Source organism: Danio rerio, chromosome 18, assembly GCF_049306965.1.
Source record: "Danio rerio strain Tuebingen ecotype United States chromosome 18, GRCz12tu, whole genome shotgun sequence".
Classification (NCBI taxonomy): domain Eukaryota; kingdom Metazoa; phylum Chordata; class Actinopteri; order Cypriniformes; family Danionidae; genus Danio; species Danio rerio.
The window spans coordinates 24,352,501-24,370,871 of NC_133193.1; the positions used below are offsets into that span (position 1 = coordinate 24,352,501).

General features: G+C 34.6%; 1 protein-coding gene across 3 annotated transcripts in view; it reads left to right on the forward strand.

Moving 5' to 3' along the window:
* Positions 1-16,239, forward strand: part of gnao1a (guanine nucleotide binding protein (G protein), alpha activating activity polypeptide O, a) — a 183,354-nt gene extending 167,115 nt beyond the window's left edge. The window contains exons 7-8 of one of the 3 annotated variants that reach the window (NM_200787.2): positions 10,638-10,791; positions 13,997-16,239. In NM_200787.2, coding sequence (NP_957081.1) covers positions 10,638-10,791; positions 13,997-14,184 — 342 coding nt within the window. In that variant the 3' untranslated portion in view covers positions 14,185-16,239. Of the gene's footprint in view, positions 3,652-10,637; positions 10,792-13,996 lie in introns of those variants that run through there. The other 2 variants (XR_012393627.1, XM_005159069.6) reach the window with 2 other exon arrangements.
* The last annotated feature ends 2,132 nt before the right edge of the window (positions 16,240-18,371 follow it).

Consider the following 18,371-nt stretch of genomic DNA (forward strand, 5'->3'; position numbering starts at 1 on the left):
TGCGCTACAGACACAGACAACATTCAGTTTGTTTTTGACGCCGTCACTGACGTCATCATAGCCAACAACCTGCGCTTCTGTGGCCTCTACTGAGTCTACGCACTGTTCTCCAAACAATCTCACATTTTCTCATAGTTTTATAAGTTCCCAATATCCAGCAGGGCTTTTATAAGGTGACTAAAACTGACTCACTCTGGTAATAGTTCCCGTAGAAAGGCTCTTTAATTTATGGACTAAATTTAAACCAAAGGTCTGAACTCGCTTATTGATTTCGGTGCTATGTTACAAATATAGAAATGTCCTTCCTTACACCTTCCTGGAGATCAGGAGATATTTTGAGGGAGCAAAATGGTGCCAAAGTTCCACTTCCTGCTTTTTTCACATTTAGGGCAAGACACTGCAGGTAATTTTTTTTTTTTATGCACCTTTCAGTTTTTGGTGCTTTCAATGTTTTTTTTTTCAGACTAATGTAAAGAAAACATCCAAAATAACACTTTTAAGAGTTTCTTTTGTTGAACTTTATCAATTTGTGTATTCCAATTTCAATCACAGAACGTTTTGCATACACTGAATAGTTTTACTCTATTTTTAAAGACTTTTACTCAGCAATGTGTTCATATATAATTCACCTGATTATATACAACACATTCTATTAATAAATGATTTATTTTTCTAAAATTTTCAGTATTTTTATAATTATGGAATAATAAAAAAAGATTCCAAAAGTCCCACTTCAAAAAAATGTTCGATTGTCTAATGTGTCATATTAAAGAAGAATTTAGAACTTAAGGTTTTTATGGCAGAAATTGGCACGCATTTAATTAATTAATGGACCATTTGCACATTTAAACAAGCAAATTTTACAAAATACAAATACAAAAAGTATATAAGTTAATCAAAAAAAAAATAAAAATACTACCTGACAAAAGTTTGTTGTTGATCATTTGGAAAAGTGGTAGAAGGTCAATTATTTTCTGATGAATCATCTGTTGAACTGCATCCCAATCATCACTAATGCTGCAGAAGACCTATTGGAAACCGCATGGATCCGAGATTCTCATAGAAATCAGTCAAGTTTGGTAAAGGAAAAATCATGGTTTGGGATTACATTCATTATGGGCGCTTGCGAGAGATCTGCAGAGTGGATGGCAACATCAATAGCCGGAGGTATTAAAGGGCCATGAAACCCCCTCGTTTCAGCAGGGTGTTTTCACACCTCTACTTTGGAAAAAGTCAGAAAAGTTCGCGTGTCCAGCTCTGTTTAGGGGGGAGTGTCGGAGGAACTAAAGTGGGAGGGTGTGGGAGTGTCTATTTGGGCTCGCGCGAGTTTCAGAATCAAAATACACACACATACACACAGGAGAAAGTGATGGTGTTTAAACTACATGGACATCTGTAGTTGAATTATTTGCCAAATTATTAAATGTTGGACTTTAACAGCAGTTTGGCTCTTTCATTCAGGGAATTCATTCATGCCCCTCGTGACAAACGAGATATTTGATTCGAGGATCTGCTCTAAGCGTGTATTTTTCATGCAATGTTTAATACCGCATGGCGAATTAGAGAAAAAAAACCTCCGCATTTCCCGGAAACTTAGATGCACACGGCAGGTAGCGTCAGAAAGCAGCGTGTGTTATTTCGGTCACAAAATGCGGTAAAACCCTACACGAGGTTAAAGTTTGGTTGTGGTGCTAACATGTTTGTACTCGGTGCAATAGTTAACTTAGTTCGATACGAACAAACTGAATAAACAAAGAGCACTGGTCGCTCACTTACCAAATCTGTAGAGACAGGACAATCACCAGCAACTAGAGCCGCATCTTTATTAAGAGAAGACTACAAGCGAATCCGGATCTCTGCGTTTGCAGATGAGAACAGCTCTCAGGTAAACAATAATCCTCCTTAAACACGTAAGTTATTGTTGTCGAGCGCCGCGTACACTGTTAATCCACACGTGACTCCAGATGAGCTCTCACAGAGAGAAAATGAAAACGAAACTTAACTGCAGCAAACTATAAAAGCAACACTTCACGCTTGTTTTGCCAACACAACATGGCGTCTCTGTCGTGTAAACACGGTGAAAGTAATGAATATTAATGAAGTTGCACAATAGAGCGCGCTGATTGGTTTGAACCAAGCCTTACTCATGCATTAATGCAACACACTGTAAGACGTAATAAGACTCACTCTGGCACAGACGCCCAGTCTGCATGCTGGAATACAACGCTATTATGTCATGACCGTGACGCAGCTTCAAAAATTAGTTTCAAACCGGAAGTACGAATTTGCTTGAAATAACGCAAAAACAACCAATTTACACTTTTTAGTGAAATATAGGTGTCCTTAAAGTGTTTTTAGCAGTGTGGGACACATATACGATTGTCAACAGCTCAAAAAATGTGTTTTGGTGTTTCGTGACCCTTTAAGACATTTGTGCTGCCCATTACATTACAAACCACAGGAGAGGGCAAATTCTTCAGCAGGATAGTGCTCCTTCTCATAGTTCAGCCTCCACAGCAAAGTTACTACAAGCAAAGAAGGTCAAGGTGCTCCAGGATTGGCCAGCCCAGTCACCAGAAATGAACATTATTGAGCATGTCTGGGGTAAGATTAAGGAAGAGTCATTGAAGATGAATCCAAAGAATCTTGATGAAATCTTTGCCATTTCAGATGACTTTATTAATAAGTGATTTGAGTCATTGCAGAGATGTGTGGATGCAGTCCTCCAAGCTCATGGGAGTCATACACAATATTCATTCTTTTTCTACTGCAGAATGACTTCACATTCTATACTGTCCATTATTTCTGTTAAGTGACAAGACTTTTGTCTAAGCAAAGTCACACCTTAATGTTTTAACTAAATAATTCAAAATTAAGGCATGGTCATATTTTACTTTGGTAAAATAAGCGTAATCTAGAGGCCTTTGCCTTTCATATGAGCCACTTCTGATTCCAAATGATCAACTAAGTCAAGTTATTATTTGTTGTTCCTAAAACTTGGATAGGCAACAAGACTTTAGTCAGGTAGTGTAAATGTTTCTTATTAACCAAATAATAGTTATAACTATTTTTATAACCCTTTTCACAGTACTTTCAGTGCCATCCCTTAAAACCCCATCTATGTTGTCCTCATTAGCCAGTATGCAAAGTAATAGCAGATTCAAAGAGGTTATATGGCAATATTTAAAAATCCACTGTCTATGTAGGTGGCACTATTCTGATGTTCTATGTATTTCAGATGAATGCATTTTGGTTATGAATTCCAGGAATATTCACAAGCTGGCTCATATTACATGTGTTCTGAGTTGGCAGCAATCTCTGAGTGTTGATGAAACACCAGGCTTGACATTTACTTGGCATTTAGAAGAGAGTGCAAATGTCCAATGCCCTGAGCCAAACCACAAAAAATGTTAGCCTCCTAGCATCCTAAAAAACAACAGGACGTGTTGCTCTTCAAAATTGGATTTTGGACCTTTTAAACCAGACACCCAGGACATTACAAAGATGCAAAATTAGTCTTTTTTTTTTCTTTCTGGGAAGCTTTTTGAATTTTGCTGAAAACAAGACAAAGCTGATTTATGAAGGGAAAACGAGTGCATATCTTTCTGCATCGGATTTAAACACAGTATCAATAAAGCTTGTGGTCAGTACGATTTGTACGTTTTTATTATTATTATTATTATTAATTTTTAATGCACATTTAAAACGATAAAGTTAAAATCGTATTTTGTTACATACTGTACAACCCAAAAAGTTTAGGTAACTCAAACCATTTGAGGAAACTGATTGCAACAAACCATTTAAGTTAAAAAACTAATCCTAACGAGTACTGTAAACTTAATCCATTTGAGTAAACAAAGCAATTTGAGCACATAAAACCCAATAAATAAATAGAACTCAAACCAACAGAATACTGTTAAACTCAATAAGTTAAGGCAACTCAAACTGTTTGAGGAAACTGATTGCTACAAACCATTTGAGTTAAAAAACCAAATCATATTAGCTCAAATCCATTAGATAATATTACCACATATGATAATTGGTTTTAAAAACTATCAATAACTAAGATGTATGATTGCATCATGAGAAATGTAAATGTTTGGTTAATGTTAACTAATGTGGTTAGCTGATGTTGACAGGGAATCTTATTGTAAAGTGAAAATGACTCCCTAAACAAATTTTGTTAAATATTACTGCAATTTGAATTTGCTGCTTTCTACTTTCATAAATATTTCAGTGATCAGGGTCACATAATCATAAATCATTCTAAAATGCTCATTTGGTGCTCAAAAATACATTGATTTATGATAACGGCTGCGCTGCTTAATAATTTTGTGGATACTGTGATATTTGTTCAATATTCTTTTAATGCATAAGTCAGAACTTATTAGCCCCCTTGTTTATTTTGTTGCCCAATTTCTGTTTGACTGAGAGATTTTTTCAACATATTTCCAAACATAATTGTTTTAAAAACCCATTTCTAATTACTTCTTTTATCTTTGCCATGATGACAGTAAATAATTTTACTAGATGCTTTTCGAGACACTTCAATACAGCTTAAAGTGACATTTAAAGGCTTAACTAGGTTAATTAGGTTAACTAGGCAGGTTAGGGTAATAGGATATATGCCGAGCTAGTGCTGTTCCCATGCTGATACACTTCCGGTGACCTGTTATTGTGAACTTTTTTCCATTTTATACGGTTCCTTATACAGCATCGATGTTGTAATGTCATTAAATTACATTGTTAAATGAACTGTAGCATTTATTTAGTTGCTCAAGCGTAAAACGAGACAAAAAGCCGTTTACTCGCACGCGCCCGTCAGAATCGGCGGGCTAACGCAGTAGCTCCATTGAATATACTGGGGTAAAATAAATGCTCATATTATAAAGATATGGCGGGGGACATGTAATTTAATGCAGTGCTTCTTATACAATCTGAGACCCACTTTAAGTCGGATATCACTCAGCTAGTGGAGATCGCTGATTTTTAAAGAAAACAGACCTTAAACGCACCTGATTCTGCATTGGCATTCAATTCGCCGGAAGTGCTTAACCCAGGTTACTGGCAAATTAAAAGTCCTATTAGCATGCTTCGGCATATACCCCATTAGGCAAGTTATTGTATAATGATGGTTTGTTCTGAAGACTGTCCAAAAAATATATTATAATAATACAAATAATGCTAAGTAAATAAGTAAATAAATAAATAAATATATGTAAAAAATATAAATATGTGTGTGTGTGTGTGTGTGTGTGTGTGTGTGTGTGTGTGTGTGTGTGTGTGTGTGTGTGTGTGTGTGTGTGTATATATATATATATATATATATATATATATATATATATGTATATGTATATATATATGTATATATGTATATTTGTGTGTGTGTGTGTGTGTGTGTGTGTGTGTGTGTGTATACAGTTCTTTAAAAACGTTACTGACCCTAAATCTTTAAAAAACTTTATTTATACACACAAAAATCACAAAAATGATACAATAGAGTGATCACTTTATATCAGTATGACTGTAGTGATTGAATCACCGCCTCTCCCAACACAATATGCAAGTCATCCCAATGACTTGTTTAGGGGTGAAGTTTTGGGGGAACTTCTACTTAAAAAAAATCTTATGTTGAATGAAATTTTATAATTTTGTACGAATTTGGAAAAGAAAATAGTTATGTTTTTAGGCCATTACCACATGTTGTCTGCTGTTTTTGTCAATAGTTCAGTCTAATTATTAGGTTTTGCTTGATTTTAGATAACAGAAAATAGTCATGCTACTTATGTCTAGCAATGAAACAATAGTAACAGACTGCTTATTTGTCAGTGCATAGATATTGGATGCTGAATAGACCGAAAGGACAAAAAACAAGCACATGCATTTCAATGAAGAGACTTTGACCATCAGGCCTGCTTTAGCTCTCTGTGTTTGTGGAAATGCAAATGATAATTGACAGTAATTCACAGTGCCATGTTTGCTTTGAATGTTTGCTGCTATTTGCTTAACAGCTTTTCCTAAAGGCTAACTTAGAAATGAGTTTCAGATATTTTTATTATCTGTTTAATTAATATGTTTAGGCTTAAAGGTGTTTTAACACTTTTTGTAATTTGATATACCTTATGTTATTTAATAACTTAGTAAATTGTAAGTTGGCTCCAGTAGTGCACAGCAAGACTGAAATTACTAAAAGAGTCTGCTGAGAATTTTCTTTTTTTATTTATTTTGAGCTGAGACTCCTTCAGTCTTCCTTTGACTGTCTTTGGGATGTTAAAGTTGAATAATTTCCCAGCTGACTTCTGTAAATCATCATATCGTCTGACCTTTAAACCTCAAAAAGTTACCCGCTTCTGTTAATCCATGAGAAATGTGACTGAATTCAATCATTTGCTTAAGACTGTCACAGGACAGTGATTCTTTTCATATAGAAAAGTCAAAACAGTACAAGACTTACAAAACTTGTTTTTACTCAGAAATTATTACATTTATCAAGTAAATAAAGCATGATATTTAAAAGTAGAAATTAAAATTGTTTACTTTTAGTCTGTTTTATTTACAACGTCTCGTTTTACATCATACATTATTTTTTAATTAGTTCATGTCCACCTTCTTCCAGAAGATTCCAACTTAATTCCAATGCAATTTTGGTTCATTTAAAATGGTAAGGTTTTCATATCCATCTTCTTCATCTTCTTTATATTATTTTTAAGGTGATAAAAAGGTGATAAATAATATGAAAAAGTATACAAGAGACAAATTCTTTCAGTTTCTAGATGCAGGTTTTTGAAAATACTGTCATTTAAAATTGTCAATTGCAAAAAAAAATAAAATGTCATTTTTGAAAACATGAAAAACTACAAGTCAGATTACAGCATCATATGTGTGCTCGGGATCCATGCAAAGTAAATGACTAGTGAAAATAAGGGTTAAAGGGAATTTTGTTTTTCTTTTTTAGTAAATTGATGTCTTGTTAATATTGGAAGTGATGCCAAATCTTAATATTCCTGTTCATAAACACTTTTAATAAAGCCAAGCTGTATATTACTACCATATGTACTTATAGTTAGCATTGTTTTTGCAGAAACGATCAAGCATTTTGGGTTATTTATTGCTTACTAAAATTATAATTATTTTTATTTCGTGCTTTTACATTTTTGAAAATGCTTATTATTCTATAAATTGAGCAAACAGTGGCTTGATTTACCAGAAGTTACACTTTAATGTAAGTTACATGCTAAATTATTGCTGCACTATGCTTACTATTAAGGCCAGTGAAAGCCATTCAACTTCCCAGTACTGGGTTGTGGCTGGAAGAGCATCCGCTGCATAAAACATTTACTGGAATAGTTGGTGGTTCATTCCGCTGTGGTGACCTCTGAAATAGAGACTAAGCCAAAGGAAAATAAATGAAAGCCATTCAAACCATTGTTCTGGTCCTTTTACATATTTAGAGATCATACGTGTTGATGTATAGCGTCATCCATTTGCAGCTAACCAAAAAGCCTAAAGGGAAAGCGGTACGATTTATAGCAAATGCCTTTGACCCTAATCCAAGTTCGAAAGGCCATAAAATTTGGATTATGATTTTAAAGAATGAGACGGATGGCTAATGTACGGCAATTGTCAGCTCAGACACATGAGTAATTAGGTCAGCAGCCAAGGTAAAGAAACTCCAGGGTAATTGAGTCTGTCCGTTGCTGAGGGACAAAGGCCAATTTGTTCCCTGGCTTGTAGGAATAGCTGTTGGTGACATATCCAGAGTCCTTTCATCAGACTGACTAATGTAATAAGTTCAAATGGTACTTTCTGCTAATGTAGCGTAATGTACTTGAAATTTAAAACGCTGCAATATTTCATAGTGTAGTGTTTAATGTGTTGATTTGATTTCATATCTTGTAGGCACAATCTCCCATAAAGCATCTTACAGTAATCCCACCGTTCATCACTTTTTGTTTGTTTTTGTCAGACTGCTGTAATTATTGTTTGTACGAGTGTCTCACTGCTGTGATTATTTATTGAACAATGGATGTCTATTTATATGACATGAATGAATAAAGTACTCATTAAATCCGGCGTGTGGCGCTCATTTCTGAGTCCTGCGTCTTCTGAAAATAAACACGGATTATGGATGCTGCTTGTTATTTCCTATGTTTGTGGTGAATCATTATTAATAGAGAAAGCAGATCGTGTAATGATTTCACAAAACTATTACCAAGACTTGTCTTCAAATTAATCTAATTGGTGATCACATTTTGCAGGGTTAAAACAGTATTTCGACATTCAAATTGCTGGGAAATTTCATGAGCAAAAAGTAATCTGTAAATATAATTTGCAGACACTAAAGTGATGTACTTAAGCGATATCAAACGTCCCTTTTTATGGGGAAAATAACTTGAAATCTTTCACCCTCATTTAAAACTCCTTTTGCAGAGGAACAAAACAGTGATTCATAATTCAAAAATGAAAATGTAGTGTCAATTTAGTCACTCTCACATCATCTCAACTTTGGTACTTCATAAAATGTAGGTCAAAGGCTACTGTACCAGAGCCATGAGAAAAACAACCAACATAGTAAATCTTTAAAACTGTACAGTTTTTCCCCCCTATTGATCATTTTGCTTCATAAGATCATGGTGTATCTTTAAGAGCCATGAGTATTATATTTGTGTTGCCTGTTCGTGTTTTCTTGACTCTCAAAATATGGAAATGATAAACATATGCCTTAATACATTATTAATGTATTTTAATGTGTAATATATAGAAAAACCCTAACTGATTTTTTTTAAGAGTTTGAGTTATGGGGCCATCATTGTTTTCCAATGACATTAAACCGTGATGCTTCTCTGTTTATATATTATAAATATAAAGACTGGGAATACAAATTACTGATACAATGCCACATAGTTTGGCTTAAGCTTGTCATTTTAAGACAAACAACCACAAAAAAGAGAAGCAATATATGTTTCCCTGCTTTCCTAGCGATAAGACGAAAGAAACGAATGAGATGATGACTGATGCTGATAAGCATGCTTCAGCTTGTTTATTGTCTAGCATTTCTCTTCTCTGCCTTTTCTTAACGTGGATTTCACATGATATCTGGAAACATTTACAATTATACCAATAATCATTATAACATTATCAAAAAGTCAACAGCAGTGATGATCAACATTCCTGAATTTGGCATTGTTTCAGCATTTTACTTTTCAAGTTGAGTTACCACCTGCATCCATTTAATGTCACACACCATGCACCTAAAATAACAGTGCCCCCATAGACTATAACAAATGTGGATTCATTTAAACAGTGTAAATCTTTCTATTGGGTTTCTAATTCGTAGTTTTCGTTAAGAGACATAATTTATGTTTTATTAAACCATGCAAGTGTTAATATCTGGGATATCCTTTATGACAATGGGCCTTATTTTACATCTGGCGCATGACACAATTGTTTTTTGATAGTTTTAACCCCGCACAAGTATAATTTTTTGTGTGTCCTGTGACACATTGTTTAAATAGCAGGTGCATTTAATATCGCATTGCTATTTTGAGGCAACTGAATCAGATCATGCCACTGACCAACTAAAAGCTGGCCTTAAGTCATTGCTACAGTTTTCTTTTCCTCGTTTTTAAGGTACTTAATGAGCGCATTGGTAATATGCCATTAAATCCACAATGAGCATACGCATTGCTTATTACACACAGGGATGCGCAGCAGCACACAAACATCTTTAAATAATAAAACATTTAGGAAATGTGAAAGATCACATAAATGTCTACATAAATATAACAAATGCTTCCTCCCCCATGCCTTCCCTACCTCAGGGGGCTTTGATGGAATCCAGCACAATAAGTTGATGATTTCCTAAATAGTGATGCATTCAGTTTTTCCTCTTACAAAGTCCACCATGTAAACAGAGAATGCAACATAGTGTTACAGCAACTCACTTTTCAGTAATTGGGAGATGAGACTCTGATTGGTTCATGTTATGCCCTAAGAGAATAGGGACAATCCTTTTAGACTACTGCAGAAGTGTATTTAGACACTCCCTGAGTGCACCTGTGCCTTGAGTTTCAGACGACTGAAACGACTAAATTGATTAAATAGACCCCAATGTCTTTTACTTTGTGAAGAGCTGATGTTGGCGGCAAGGTGGCTTAGTGGTTAGCACTGTCACCTCACAGCAAGAGATCGCTGGTTCAGGACCCGGCTGGGCCAGTTGGCATTTCTGTGTGGAGTTTGCAAATAGTTCGCTCTGGGTGCTTCGATTTCCCCCATAGTCCAAAGACATGCGCTATAGGTGAATTGAATAAACTAAATTGGCCATAGTGTATGACTTTGTGTAGGAATGGGTGTTACCCAGTACTGGGTTGTGACTGGAAGGGAATCCGCTGCATAAAACATTTGCTGGAATAGTTGGCAGTTCATTCCGCCGTGGCTGCCTCTGATGAAGACTTAGCCGAAGGAAAATAAATAAATGAATGAGGAGCTGATGTTTTGCTTCTTGTGTGCTTCAGCTTGTTGCTTATCCTGATCCTTGCTGTTAGTATTTCTCCACTAAACATCTCTGGTTTTTCTGTCTTTCTCTTTTTCCTCCTCTCTCTGTCTTTCCCCTGTTCTGGTTTCTTTTCCTCTTGCAGAATCGCATGCACGAGTCTCTTATGCTGTTCGATTCCATCTGTAACAACAAATTCTTCATTGACACTTCCATCATTCTCTTCCTCAACAAGAAAGACCTGTTCGCTGAAAAGATCAAGAAATCTCCCCTGAGTATCTGTTTCCCTGAATACACAGGTAAGACTGTTATGATGCACAGGCTAGTCTACAGTGCATATGTTAAGTCTTCTAACACTGTGGCACCAGGCTAACGTTTGTGATTGATTAGGGCAGATTGTCATTAGATTGGATTCGCATAAACGGTACACTCAGGCCATTCTTCATTTTGATGTCACTGTGAGATGAGAGGTAAAGGATGGAGAGCGGTAGCTGGATCTTGCATGTGCAGTCATGGGTGAAAGCTGGGCACAGAGGGATGTCTGCGGCTCTGTCAAATTCTTTTTCGACAAGATACAATTGACTGCCTGTGTTAGAGCCCTTCCTGCTTTGCAGCAGCCCTCATTGTTACTTTCCACTTGCCTTTTAAACACTGGAGTCATAACCGAAAAGGGGTTTGGACATTACTTCATTGCAGATCAAATGTTAAATTCTTCAAAAAAAATACACTATTGAAGAAGAACAGTTTTATTGAGTTTTATGAATAACTATAAATTAGCAAGTAGATGTTTACTTTATTGATGTATTTTTCTAAATTAATTAATAGGATTACAATGTATATAATTATATAGTTTAGTAGAATTATAATGCACTTTATCATTTAATTAGAATCTTAAGTAAAAATTAAGTTCAATTTCTTGATATATTGTTAAAAGTCAAAGGTGCAGAAGGTGATTGTCTTCAGAAACATTTTTTGTTGTGCTGGATCAGAGTAGTCTCTTCACATTCCAATTGTTATGATTAAAATAAATGTATTTAAATGTACTTTTATATTCTGGATATCAGGCATAAGACTAAAAAATGTTCATCCAATAAAAAATTGTCAGACCAATAATTCCCTATATTACCTATATTGTTTACCATGCTACTTTGAATATTCGATCTGAAATTGCATGAAAGTATGGCTAAGCACAAGGCTTGCTAAGCATAGACGCTTTAGGACAATGCGCGTGAGGGAGAGAGATCCTTTCATGCAAGAAATATTGCACATTATGACAAGTTTTGCCTGCTACACAACTGAACAAGTGCTAGATATATAAGGGTTGTCACGATACTGGAATTCGGTACCAATCAATACTGAAATTTTTAAAAACGTCCATTTCTCACTAACATTTGAGCATTTCAGGAGGCGTGGCTCTGAACGATGTGGGAGGGACTGTGTTTTCAAAGCTATCATGCTAATGCATAGCATTTTGCCAGATCACCTTTTGCACCTTTAAAACAAATGTTTGCACAATTACAATATACAATTAAAGTCAGAATTATTAGGCCCCCTTTGAATTAGTTTTTCTTTTTTAAATATTTCCCAAATGATTTTTAAAAGAGCAAGGATATTTTCACAGTATGTCTGATAATATTTTTTTCTTCTGTAGAAAGTCTAATTTGTTTTATTTCGGCTAGAATAAAAGCAGTTTTTAATTTTTTTAAACCCTTTTTGAGGACAAAATTATCAGCCCCTGTTAAGCTAATTTGTTTTTCAATTGTCTCCAGAACAAACCATTTTTATACAATAACTTGCCTAATTGCCCTTACCTGCCTAGTTAGCCTAATTAACCTAGTTAAGCCTTTAAATGACACTTTAAGCTGTATAGAAGTGTCTGGAAAAATATCTAGTAAAATATTATTTACTGTCATCATGGCAAAGATAAATTCATCAGTTATTAGAAATCATTTATTAAAATATTATGTTTAGAAATGTATTGAAAATTTTTTTCTCCATGTTAAACAGAAATTGGGGAAAAAATAAACAGTGGGGCTAATAATTCTGAATTTAACTGTATGTAATTAAATATGTAGATATTTTAATCTAATTTTATTATGTAATTGAAATATTACAAATAATAAAAAATAAATTAATAAACTTTATTTACAATATACTGTTTTTTTTTTTAATCTTGCTGTATTGCTTAAAATTAAGACATGTATTTGAAGAACTATATTATATATAATAAATTCTAAATTTTATCAGTAATTATAAGAATAAACATAGTTTTAATATGACTTATTTGATATAAATTGAAAATGTAAAAACTAGGACAGCTTTTTAGACAACTATAGTATGTGTATATGGAAATTAAATGAAAATACATTTTAAAATATATTTTTCATTATTTTATTTTATATTTTTTTAGTTATTAAATATAAATAAATCTAATTAATTTAAATATTTGATTACATACAATTCTTACCATTTTGCTATGTATATTGCTCAAAATTAAAACAAGCATTTGAACAGTGACTACGTTTACATGGACATCAGTAATCAAATGATTTGCCTTAATCTGAATAAGACAAGAATATGATTAAGGTGTTTACATGAGTTGCTTTTTGAATGTTCCTTTCATGATCCCGTTTTACATGTTATAGCACATAATTCCATTAAAATAATTGTGTCACCATAATATCCACATTTCCTCCGGAGTTTCATGTAACTTCGGGTGTTTCATTTTTTATTTGTTGGCTTTAACTGCAGTTTGGCAAACAAGATATTAAATGCAAATTTGATCCGCTAGAAAAGTGATGTTTTACTCAAATTTGATACTGCACATCGAATGGGGGAAAAAACTCCACATTTTGTCATGTAGGTGCAGAGAATAGTGTCAAACCGCTGTGTGTGTAGATTGTCCTGTCTATACACCCTACACGATGGTAAAAGTTTGATTGCAGTGTTTACATGTCTGTACTGCTACTAAAATCGGCATGATCCGCATATTTTAATTTGGTTTCTATTTAGTTCTATTATGACTTTAGTTTAATTAAGGTAATCGAATTGCTGTTTACATGGTAGACTCCTAATCAGAGTACTGTCTTAATTATATTAAAATCTAGTTATTGTGTTGTATTATTACCATGTAAACGTGTAATTTGAATTAAATATGCAAGGTAATAATTTTTAAACATTTAAATAATAATAACCAAACATTTATGTTCTACAAAATCTTCAAAACTGTGTTCTATAGATGTTCACACACACAGCACCTTTTACATGTGACACTCACTTCATAAGATAAAGTTTTCAGAAATGCAAAGAGAGGACATTAGATGGGAAGAGACATTTCTGAATGTCAGAGGTCACAGGGGTCATCTGAAATATTGGGCTAATGAGCATCTAGAGCGATGATCACAAAGGTGATTTGAAGATCAGACTACCATTTCCATGGCCCCGTAATTTGGGCAAAATGTCTTTCCACAAATTCATTTGATCTCTTTATTCCTCCGCATGCAGGTCCAAACACCTACGACGATGCAGCCGCTTACATCCAAGCACAATTTGAAAGCAAGAACCGCTCGCCTAATAAGGAGATCTACTGTCACATGACCTGCGCCACGGATACAGGAAACATCCAGGTGGTGTTCGATGCTGTGACCGACATCATCATCGCCAACAACCTGCGAGGCTGCGGCTTGTACTGAGGCCCGTCCCGTTCCTCTCCAGCCACTTCTTTGGAAATGATTATTATTGAAAATGCAAGTTGGTAAATAATGATAACGATAATTTTAAAAATAGGCATATACAAATATATAAATATATTATATATATATATATGAAATGTTTTTAGTTTGTCTTTCAAAGAGCTGCCAACAGAACTGATTTCTTATAGAAACCCAGCCTTTATGGTTTTAGAACAAAGTTGGGACCTTTTTTTTGTGCGTGTCGTACGTTTCGTTCTCCCCTGTTTTCCACCGTGTCTTTCTCGTTTGAACTAAACAACCCTCATTTTTTTGTTTTGATAAATGTCTCTCTTTTACTATTTTTTTATGTTTTGTGTCATTGTATGTATATTTATTACACGGATATCAGTCAGGGGGGATGACCTGTACATGTTTGCCTGGCTACTGAATTTACTTACGCGACAATAGCTAAAATTCACGAGCACTACGGTTCAAGTCAGTTGTAGCGTGTGCCCCCGTCTCTGGATTTTTAATCACCGTAGTACCATTCGACATATCGTAGAGAATGGAAAACACCCAGGATCACTTCTTAACGTCTCAACCCATCCCCGTCACTTCCGTAGGTCAGATCTCTGGCGAGAAAGAGGTCCCTGGGACACTCGACGCCAGTCCAGTGATCGCAAGTGTCATGTCAGTGCCAACCTTCTGAGAATGACGTGTCTGGGAATAGTACTAGAAACACTAGGTCACTGTTATGAGAACTTATTAACATTTGTCTTGTAAGGAACTTTTACTTTTGTATTGTTGTTGATTAATTTATTAATTTATTTATTGATCATCTATCCCACACACTTCCTTTGTACTTACTACACCTCGTCCATTCTTCTACCTCTCGTCCGCTGTCCCCCTTCCCATTCCTTCTCTTTCCCTGTTTTAGTTGGCTGGGTAATGGAGTCCCCGTCACTGATAGCATGACCCCTTCTTCAGCCTTTGTATAAAGAAACAGCTAACTGCTTCACATAGTGCAAAACGAAAAAAGAAAACTCGAAATAAAAAGAACAAAAAAATAAAAAAAACATGGGAAAAAAAGACGGATGGCATCGTGTGGGTGGGGTTTCGGGGGTGGGCGGGTAGATGTGGGGCTCAGGGAGATGATGTGGAGGCTTGCAGACATGAAAGTCACTGGGCTGTCAGTCTTATAGAAAGCTGTAGATCCTCCAGTTCTAGAGTCGAGTAGAAAAAATTGAGAAAAAACAAACAAAAAAAAAAGACTAAAAAAATAAGAATGACAATAATAACAAACGATGATGAAGACGATGATGATGATAATAACAGTACCAATATCAATGATTATTCTGTAATATTATTAAAGGTATATTTCTTGTGCTTTGTAGCTACAGAACTTTTTCCCCCCTCTCTCCCCCTTTTTTTAAAAAAAGAATTTTGCAAGGGTTCCTGTGATCCACTCTTGAACCGTTCTTACTGACTTACCCATGTTGATGTTGATGAACTGTACCGATTCTTTTTGCCTGTTCGCCCTGCATTGCAATGTCTTTACTTAGCCTGAATTACAGTATATGTATTGATTTATTTGATTTTATTTGTTTTATTTTCTGTTTTTGTTTTGAACGAACCACTTTTTGGAGGTGTGGCTCCGCCCCCGGTGCTGGAGAGGGCGGAGCTACGCACTGCTGTACAGATTCATGCGCTTTCTCTTGGTTTTTTGAGAATTGTACTCAAACACCTTCCAGGTCTGCATAGAAAAGCACAGCTCTCACCTATCACACGTAGATTTGGAAAGATGTATCTCTCCTCCCTCTCTGCCTTCTCGGTTTGAAATTCAAGAAAAAGAGAAAAAAAAACAATTACCTTCACCACCGTTGATTTGGATTCTCCTTCCCTTTTTCGTTTCTTTTTTAAACCTTTCTTTTTCTCTCCAAGTGAATGCTTTTGTGCTGCTTTTTCTCCCTCTTCTTTAGTGAATGGTTGTTCTTTCATGTGGGATGTTCGTGCTGGAAAACCAATCGAATGTAGTGTTTACATTAAAAGCCACAGTTTTCATGACTACAACCTGGACCTTTTCGCTTCTGATTGTTTTTCATTCCTGCTTTGTTGGTTATGTATTTTACTTGATAATGAATGACGCATACAAAATGGCGTTTAAATGATTAGTTTCTTACAGAATGAAAAGTATCGTTTGCTCTTTCGAAATCCCAGAGAAATTTTTATTAGAAAACAAAATAAGCAGTTTTTAACCAAACCTGATTTTTGTTCCTCCTTTAAAAGTATTTTTCAGCATAACTCCCACGGCTCAAAACAATCATAAAGAAATCAAAAATAAGTCTGTATGTCTTCTGAAAAAAGATATTATTATTTTAAATGACTAACAGGTTTAATTTAGATTTTTCTCACATATAAGATTCACATTTGATCATCTAATCATTTTATAATATAATATTAACCGTTGATACTGATTGTGGCATGTCACATGACATGATCGAGCTTCCTCAAGAACCAATTAGATTTGCTCTCTTGCATCAAGCAGATGTGGTTGGTCCCAGCACAACATCAAAAAACGTTAATATTAGGTTAGATTTAGGTTGTGACGTCAGGTGACCAAAATTCAATGCTAGCCAGCATCTAAGGACAACGTTTTTTTAACGTTCAATAATGACGTCAAAAGACAATGATATGTGGTTGATTTTAGGTTGTGTTGGAAAGTTATCAAAATCCAATGTCGAACCAACATCTTAAACTAACGTCATATTGACGTCAAATACTGACATTTATTCGTCATGTTTGGCAACCAAAATTCAACATCTGATAGACATCATAACATCCACTAGGCATGGGGTGATAACGGTGTTCACGGTATACCACGGTTTGGAAAAGTCAACGTTTTAAAACCACCAAAATGTTGAGCTATGCCATTCCTACAGTATATGTAACATTTTTTTATGTTTTGTTTTAAGTTTTTTAGAACAACAGTATCTCCAACAGAAATCTCCAAAGAGGCCATTTTAAATTGTAATTAAATCTGTGTTTTTGAAACTATTTATTACTTTAATTATTTAACTTGATAATCTTTATTTTGCGAACCTATTTTAAAAGTTTCTCAAAATAAAACACATTGTGTTCAAATCAGAAACAAGTTTTTGTTTTTTTATTCAGACGTTTAAAAATGTTTATTTTTAAAGTCCACACCATGTCAAGCTAACATCCTTAGACGTTGATAATTGGTTGGTTTTAGGTTGGACGTTGGACAATGACGCCGGTCTGACGTTGGGTTCAGCTGTCAACCCGATTTTCATAATGCAATGTCCCCACGACGTTGGTATACAATGTCAATCTGACGTTATGTTGTCGTCCTGTGCCTACTGGGGTCTTCTGTTAAAGTATGTATCAATAAAAGTCTATATTGAATGTATTTATTTATTTTTAACAGACTTTAATTTAACAGCTTGGTTCATAGAGTTTTATTTCTTTACAAATGCATAATTTGTGCAAGTAATTAGACTTAAAATGGAGAGACAGAAATATCTCAGATTTGATCGCAAATTCATCTGTATTTGCATTGAGAAGATGTACAAACAGTTCTACATTTGGAACTACGTGAGGATGAGAAAAAGATAACGTTTATTTTGAACAGTTTTATTTTGTGATTAATACAGATCAGTCAGTGCTGGAACGAATGGATTAAAGGATGTCTTAAGCCAAATGAAATGGTTTACAGTGAGGTTCTGTTAGTTCATGTATTTACTGAAATAAACAAACAATGACAAATACATTTATTACAATATTCATTAATCTTTGTTGAAATAATTTGGATGTTCGTTATCATTAACTAATGCTAACAAGCACAATGTTGGATTTTAATAATGCATAAGTAAATGTAGAACTATAATTTAAAAATGCTGTATCAGTATTGTTTCTTTTAAGTTTCAGTAAATACATTAATGAACATTGACTAGTGGAACCTTATTGTAAAAGATGGAAAAATTAACTTATTAATCCAATACTAAATGCACAGAAAGACTGGTTAAATATAACATGATCTGTTTTAATTCAGCAGAAAATATTGCAACCTTTTAGCAATGTGTGCTGTCTTTACAATAAACAAAGTTGCCAATGCTATAGTATGCTATATAGGGTACTTGGAGGAAGTGCTGTTGAATCCTATGGGAAATAATTATGTCTCTGTGCTTCTT